The 7,935-nt window shown below is 52.8% G+C and overlaps 1 protein-coding gene across 1 annotated transcript; it reads left to right on the top strand.

Annotated features, from left to right (window-relative positions):
- Window positions 1-4,249: 4,249 nt before the first annotated feature.
- Nudt18 (nudix hydrolase 18) lies at window positions 4,250-6,818 on the top strand. The gene is made up of 3 exons (XM_052734232.1): window positions 4,250-4,615; window positions 5,426-5,639; window positions 5,865-6,818. The coding sequence occupies exons 1-3, from the start codon at window positions 4,454-4,456 to the stop codon at window positions 6,458-6,460; spliced, it is 972 nt and encodes a 323-aa protein (XP_052590192.1). The 5' UTR covers window positions 4,250-4,453; the 3' UTR covers window positions 6,461-6,818.
- The last annotated feature ends 1,117 nt before the right edge of the window (window positions 6,819-7,935 follow it).

The raw sequence follows: 7,935 nt of genomic DNA, 5'->3' as shown, positions 1-7,935 counted from the left end.
CATCTGTTCAGAGCATTTAGAAAACAACCGAGTCACCCTCAGTCCTCTCTCGCCCGACCCAAGCGTGGCTAGATTTTGCTGTATTTCCTTCTAGCGTTTTCTCCAGGGCATCTTGATTTCTTTCTTTTAAGCTGTGTTATCGCTGGGTGTGATGGGACACACCTGCTAAGCCCAATACTAGGGAGATGGAGAAGCAAGAGGATCCGAAGTCCAAGGCCAGCCTTGGCTACATTGTGATTCTGAGACCAGATTGAGCTTCATGAGACCCCATCTTAAAAGTTAGGCTTCTTCCCTTTTTTTTTTTTTAAGGATTAAAAGGAGTGGGGGAACTCTAGAGAACAGCCATGTTTTGCTGTCCCCTTTTTATTTCATTTAAACCATTTCATTTAATCCCTGATGCTATTTTGAGGTGCAGACAATCTATTTCCATCTTACAGAAGAAACGGGAAGTTTGGGACTAAATAAGTCACCCAAGGTTACCCCGCCATTTTAGTGGCAGAATGGGATTTGAACCAAGTTTGCTGACTCAAGAGACTTTGCTTACATTCTAGTTTTAGTGCCTCACGGAGTTTAAAGACAGGCTTTTCTGCTCCTCCATCCTCATGACTCTAGCCCTGATCGTGTTCCAAGTGGCACTGAATGACATGTTCTTACTTAACGCTTTACCTTCTGTAGCCTTGTCCTCCCGTCACCCTGAGCCCACACTCCAGGCTCCTTCCTGGGAAAGATGTAACACTGAACTTCGTTAATTGGGGGTGGAATAGCAGAGGCACGAGGGCATTGGACTTCCCTGGACACCCCTCCCCCACCACCACAGCCTCCCTTGGGGAGTGGATTTGTCTGGCCTTTAAAAACAGCAGCTGGACCAGTGCTCATTTATTCTAGGATTGGACCAAGAATAGAGCTAGCCCAAGTAGTATCTGATCCTGAGACATAAGCCGGGGCCCTGGGTTGGCACAGCTCCCAGCAGAGGTCCTGGGGCTCCAATACTTGTCTCAGACCCACCATGACACCAGCTAAGAAGTTGGAAGTGAGCTCAGGGCTGTATCTCCATCCATTGGCTGCTTCTCCCTTTTTCTTATAAAATTCTCCTATGTTCTATCTTGAAATAATTATAGATTTACAATCAAGTTACAAATATAGCACATAGCCTGGCATAGTAGCACATGTCTTTAAACTCAGCACTCGGGAGGTAGAGGCAGGCAGATCTCTGTGAGTTCAAGGCCATCCCAGGGTTAAATAGACCCTGTCTCTAAAAAATAAACAAAACCCTCAAAAAACAGAACAAATATAGCACAGTTACTGCCAGGCGGTGGTGGTGCACACCTTTAGTCCCAGCATTCGGGAGGCAGAGGCGGAGGCAGGAGGATCTCGGTGAGTTCAAGGCCAACCTGGCCAACCGGGACAACAGAGCTGTTACACGGAGAAACCCTGTCTCAAAAAAACAAAACAAAACAAACAAGAAGCTTTCATTACCTTTACCTAGTGTCCCCTAATGGGGATTGCTTATACAAACGTGGTCTTTTATCAGTACCAAGACCTTAACATTACTATAACCCTGTCCTGGAAGCCATAGCTTCCTAAGAATTTCACTAATACCCCTTATGTGTCCCAGGGTCTAGAAATGCCCGAGTCTGACCTACACTGTGGCTGTGATTCCAAAGTCTTTCAAGGAGTTAGTAGTAGAGCCCCAAGGCCCATCCTCCTACTGCCCTTCTATGGATCTCTTCTTTGTTGGGACACAGGATTTGCTACATTGTAAGGGACGCTAGCATCCCGGACACCCTTGCCTCATCCTGCCTGCCCAGCCCTGTCCCAGTGTGCCTGACTGCCTACCTCAGAACTCTCTGCTCACAAGGTCATTCACACATGTGCATGCATGCACCCTAAGATGGCCTGCTCCCGTGGGTGCTGGGTGAGCTGTACTAGTCAGACTGTGCTTGTGCACGGCTGCCCACTCCAGGAATGTTTCCCCTCCTCAGAGAAGACAAACTTGGGAGGGGGTCTATCTGTTTCCTTCCCTGTCTCACGATCTTTTTTCTGTCCAGGACTCACCTGTATGACCACTGCTTTTTCCCCCAAGGTCTTGAGAATCCCAACCTTTTCGTTTGCCTCCCCAGGCACTCTGGGAAGGACTGTGCCTTCTTCCAATGCCTTCTGTGTTTACAAGGGGCTTTCAGTGTTCTGTTGCTTCAGTGTGGCGTATGACGAGGCAATTAGGCCCTCCACGGCAGACGAGTGTTTTTCCCTTCCCCCCCATGATAATGGGGGAATGGAACTGCGGTTGTGGTAGCCTTTGCTCTTCCAGGCAGTTAGGCTGTCTGCTGTTTATCTTAGGACGCCTCTGCAGCTCTCCCAGCCTGCCCAGACATGACCTCACCCTCTCCCAAATCATCCCTGGGAGGCAGAATGGAGTGTATGACCAGTGCTGCCTCCACTTCACAGATGGGAAAACTGAGGATCTGGGGAACTGAAAGATCTAAATAAACAAAGAGTGATGAGGAGAGGAGAAGAGAGGGGAGGAGAGGAGGGGAGGAGGAGAGAGGAAAGAGGAAAGAGGAGGAAGGGGAAGTAAAGGAGAGAGCTTTAGCAAGTGGATCTGCACCCTGAGGCCTGATCTTGCCTCTCTGCCAATGACCATGGGAGGTTTTTCAGTGGCCTCAAGCAAGCAGTGTTCAAGTGCCTCAAAATACTGTGGGCCACTAGGTGGGTCCCACCTCAGATAGACGAGTCTCCAGAGAGTTTGCAATTGGCATCAGCATCAGGCAAAAGGGCTAGATGACCGGTCCTGTGGGAGTGAAGTCCAAGGAACATAGAAGTTTTTGTTTGTGGTGCTGAGTATCGAACCCAGGGCCTTATGCATGCTAGGTAAATACACTCCCCAGTTTCACAGGGGCTCTATGGGTTGGCCTTTGTGTCGCAACAAATGCTATGGCTTTGTCTGCCTAACTGGAGAATAGGTGGGCTGCCTGGTGACCGAGCTCAGACAGTCCACACAGCTCCTCCCAGGCCATCTTGGCTTCTCAACAACCAGGGACAAGGAGGGTTGTTACAGACCTACTCTACAGACGGGGAAATTGAGGCCACCCAGGGCACAGCCCGTGAGGCAGCCAGCAGTGGCTGGCTGGCTTCAACTCCAGAGCTCCGTCAGCACCACCAAGCCACTGGTCCCCCAAAGGAGGTAGACAGAGCCAGCAGGAGGGAGCAGGAAAGGGAGCTAGGATGGGGTGAGGAGCCCAGACTTGGCCTGCTTTGTGGATTCCTCCCAGCTGGCCCTGCCTTCCTGTCCTGAGCCGAGGTTAAAGAAGCTCAGAGGAGGAAAGGTCAGGCTGGGAGAGAAACGGGAGCTGGCCAAAACAACCCACACCCTGTTCCCCATGGCCAGGCCCTGCATGCTGGGTAGGAGGGCACCACCCCTGCCCTCTAAGGATGCAGTCTGCAGCAGACGCCTTGGAACTACATGGCAAATGCATTGAGCAGGGGGCATTGGATAAAGGCCGTCTCCAAGCTTTTTCATCCCCCAATCCATTTCCTTCATCCCCAGTCTCGTTCCACCTTGACTATACCAGCCTTGTCCCATCTCTCCTCTGAGCCTTGTCAATCACTTCTTTTGCCCAAACCAATCCTTTAGCCTGTGATTTGCAGCTGACGTTTTAAATGTCTGTGTCCATCGATCTATACAGATCAGAATCTCCAAGGCAACGTTATGTGCCCCCGGCCACACGACGTTCAGACCATTTTTTGGGTTTTTTTTTTTTTTTTTGAGACAAGGTTTCTCTGTGTAGTTTTGTGCCTTTCCTGGATCTCGCTCTGTAGACCAGGCTGGCCTCGAACTCACAAAGATCCGCCTGCCTCTGCCTCCCTGAGTGCTGGGATTAAAGGCGTGCGCCACCACCGCCCGGCCGTTCAGACCATTTTAACGATGTCAGAAAGTTATTTGGGGCCTATGGGTCTCCAGCACTTCTCTAGTTTGTTTATGATTAAAGCTGGACAGCGGGAGCTAGCTGCGGAGCCTGGGCTTCCGTAATGTCATCAGACGAGTGACGCCACCGACCCTGGTCGCGGTGGTGTTCAGCAGCACCCTACAGGCAGGATGACATCACCGTCGGAACCCGCGCGGACGGACGTGTGCGTGCTAGGTGAATTAGCTAAGAGCTGGGGGAGAGTGAGGAGTGAGCGACTAGCGGCTGAAACCCGGGAGAGGCGGGGGACAGAGGGAGGGTCCCCGGAGCCCCGCCCCCTCGGTAACCGCCGTGAGCTGGCCAATCCGGGCAGGCCGTGGTGACGCGCAGCCTATCAGCAGCCCGGTCTCTCGTGGAGGTTCCGCGTTAGCCTTGGCCCTCAAGGCAGGGGAGGGGGCGAGGGGCTCAGCCGCCCACCGCAGCTCTGGTCCCCGCCGCCTGCCTCCGGGGGGGTCTGGCAGGTCCCGGCTTGCCACCTCCCTGGAGACTTGATGGCCTCGGAAGGCCTGGCGGGGGCGCTGGCCACCGTGCTGGGGGGCAAGGGGTTGCTGGTGCAGAGCTGTGACTCGGAGCCGCCTGGCAAGCCGCTGTCGCCCGTGCGGCTGCGGAAGAATGTCTGCTACGTGGTGCTGGCCGTGTTCCTCAACGAGCAGGTGAGCGTCCGGCCGCCGGCCTTCAGCTGGTCTCGGGAGCGCGCCGCCAGCCCTGGTGGGAACAGGCGAGCCAACGGCCGCTGCCTGTGCGTGGCGCTTCCCAGTGTTGCAAAGCACTCTGACACTAGCCGCTGAGCGGAGATCGTCCTTATAGACTATAATACAGAGGGAGAAGCCGAGGCCCCGGGGCGGTTTGTCTCATCCACGAGACCTCGCCTCCACTAGGAGAGGCCTGTAGTATACCGCCTTCCTTACCAGGTGCCTGGCGTCCTGGGGGGTTTCCTAGACCCTCCCGGCTCCACGGATAGTAATGGGGAGCTTACAGGCAGGCATCTGACCCCCTGGGAGTTCTTTTTAGTGATCATCTCTGTACAAGTCAACGTAAAAACCTCCTGGCCGAGTAGGGGTAGGTGGTATGGGGGCGGAGCTGAGTTTCAAAGCTTAGACCCTAGAGTAGGGACCCACACAAGCTGTAAGTCCTAAGAGGAAGGGAGCAACACAGTGGCGTAGATAGGAGTCAGTATTGGAGTGGTGACAACCTTCAGGATAGGGCCTCCTTGGAGCAACGCCCAGGGACCTCGGCCCTTTCCTACAACAGAGATCCCTCTGAATCCAAAGTTGAGCTACAGCAAAGAGGAGGCGGCCACGGCGGCGTTCAACCACACCAGGGTCCGGCTCCCGAGGATCCAGCATCTTTGAAGGTGTCTACCAAGGAGGGAGCTTTGGGCCACTATCCAGCTAGGGGGCTGCTTTTCTGAAGCCCCACCACTGGCTGGGTAGGAGTGAAGAGTGTTTTGTTTTCCCTCGCAGGATGAGGTGTTGATGATCCAGGAAGCCAAGAGAGAGTGCCGGGGAACCTGGTACCTCCCTGCAGGGAGAATGGAAGCTGGGGAGACCATCGTGGAGGCGATGCAGCGGGAGGTGAAGGAGGAGGCTGGGTTGCTCTGTGAACCAGTGACACTGCTGTCTGTGGAGGAGAGGGGTGCCTCCTGGATCCGTTTTGTATTCCTTGCTCGACCCACAGGTACAGCCCATCTGGTGGCATTCGAGCACTTTCTCAGTTTGTTTTCCTTAGCCAGCCATACTGTGGCTTCTGCAAATTGCCATTGACCTAATACAGTCTAAGAGCTTGGGTCGGGATGGGGGTGGGGTGTCTTCCCCCTGGAATGCTTGGGTGGCCATTTACTCTCTCGGACTCAACACTTTTCCTATTGACGGACCCTCTCCTCTTCCTCCAAATCTACGCTAGGTGGAGTTCTCAAGACTTCCAAGGATGCAGATGCTGAGTCCCTACAGGCTGGCTGGTACCCACGGGTCTCTCTGCCCGCTCCACTTAGAGCCTATGACGTTCTGCACTTGGTGGAGCTGGGTGCTAAATTCTGCCAACAAGCCATGCACCCTCTCATTCTGCCTCAAGAGCTTCCCTGCAGTGTGGTCTGCCAGCGGCTGGTGGCCACCTTTACAACAGTCCAGGCAGTATGGGTGTTGGTGGGCACAGTGGGGACACCTCACCTGCCCATCACTGCCTGTGGCTTCACCCCTATGGAGCAAAGGGGTGGCATCAAGGTGGCCACCCTGCGGCTGCTACAGGAGTGTCTGACTATGCACAATTTGACAGTGGAGACCAAGGGGTTGCTTGGACTGCAACACCTGGGCAAAGACCACATGGATGGTATCTGCCTGAATGTGCTAGTGACGGTGGCTTTTCGGAACCCAGGAATCCAAGATGAGCCCCCAAAGATTCGGGGCGAGAACTACTTTTGGTGGAAGGTATTAGAGGAAGACTTACAAAAACAGCTTCTACACAGACTCGAGGAATCTTCTGTCATCCCCCTGAGCAGATAGAGAGGTGCCACTAGTGACAGAAGCTGAGCAGCCACCCTCCCTCTGTGGGCAGGAAAGAGGTGGCACTCTGAGATCTCATTGCACTGTGTGCAGGGACCCCACACTGAGCCCAAAGGGAGAGTGCCTTGAATCCAGTACTCAAAGGTTTCCGTTGTTCTCAGGGTACACAGTGCTTCTCTTAAGATGGTGAGAAGCTTTGAACCCCAAATGGCATCATCTTATTTCCTTGTCCACTTTGGTAAAAGCCGCATGTTAATTCATCCAAGCCCTTAGGAATGTAGAGAGGGATGGGACATGGGGGACTCCTCCCTCAGGGCAGAGTCCTCATTGCTGAGTAAAAAGATGTTGCTTAACTTGCCTTCTTGCCTAAATGTCTGTGTGGGGATGCTGTGGGGCTACTGTCCCCCGCCCCCCACAGCCACGCAGGTCTTTCCTCATGATGTATACACTGATGTTATGCAGGGGTGTAGGGCTTCTAGGGTAGGCAGGGCTGTTCACTGAAGCCTCAACCCACCCAGGCTCTCTTTAGCTTTTCTGTCCTGCTGGGGTGGATGTGGGACTTTGAAGTGACCACACCCCTAATAAAAACACAGCTCAGACCTGTCCAGGTGTTGGAACAGTTTGGGCTGGTGAAACTGCATGTGGGACAAGAGCTGAGAATGACATCTTGGCCTCTCAGCCCAAGTTTCTTTCTCTTTGAGCTTCTGGGCTCTGAGCTGTATCCATGTGCTCTCTGGTCCTGGCTTTTTAGTTTTGTTTTTGTTTTTTGTTTTTGTTCGTTTTTTTTTTGTTGTTGTTGTTGGCTTTTCGAGACAGGGTTTCTCTGTTTAGCCTTGGCTGTTCTGGAACTCACTTTGTAGACCAGGATGGCCTCGAACTCAGAGAGATCCATCTGCCTCTGCCCCCTGAGTGCTGGGATTTAAAAGTATGCGCTACCACCATCTGGTGACTTTTTAGTTTTGTTCAAGCGCTTTCCTCAGTTCATGTAGCCCAGGCTAGCCTCAAGAACTCTTATAATGTAGCTGGTGACGACCTTGAATTTTTGATGATCCTACTTCTGCAGCACTCGAGCACTTTACCAACTGAGTTACATTCCCAAGCCATAGCAGGATTTTGTTTTCTTGAGATAGAAGCCGCCCATGTAGACCAGGCTAGCCTCACATTTGTTGCAGTCTTCTTGCCTCTGATTCTTGAGTCCTGGGAATACAGATGTGCTTCAGCATGCCAGTGCCAAGCATTATTTTGTTGTTGTTGTTGTTATTGTTGTTATTATATTTGATGAAAACTTTGGGGCTGCAGAGATGGTTCAGCTCAGCAGTTAAGAGCATGTACTGCTCTCTTGCAGAGGCCCTGATTTCAATTCCCAGTTCTTACACTGAATGGTTCATAACCACCTATAACTCCAGCTCCAGGCCATCCAACACCCTCTCTGGCCTTTGTGGACACTGCAACTCAATGTGCACATACCCCTCCAC

Source organism: Peromyscus californicus, unplaced genomic scaffold, assembly GCF_007827085.1.
Source record: "Peromyscus californicus insignis strain IS unplaced genomic scaffold, ASM782708v3 Scaffold_12__1_contigs__length_115047231, whole genome shotgun sequence".
Taxonomy (NCBI): Eukaryota; Metazoa; Chordata; class Mammalia; order Rodentia; family Cricetidae; genus Peromyscus; species Peromyscus californicus.
This window is presented reverse-complemented; position numbering and strand designations above follow the sequence as displayed.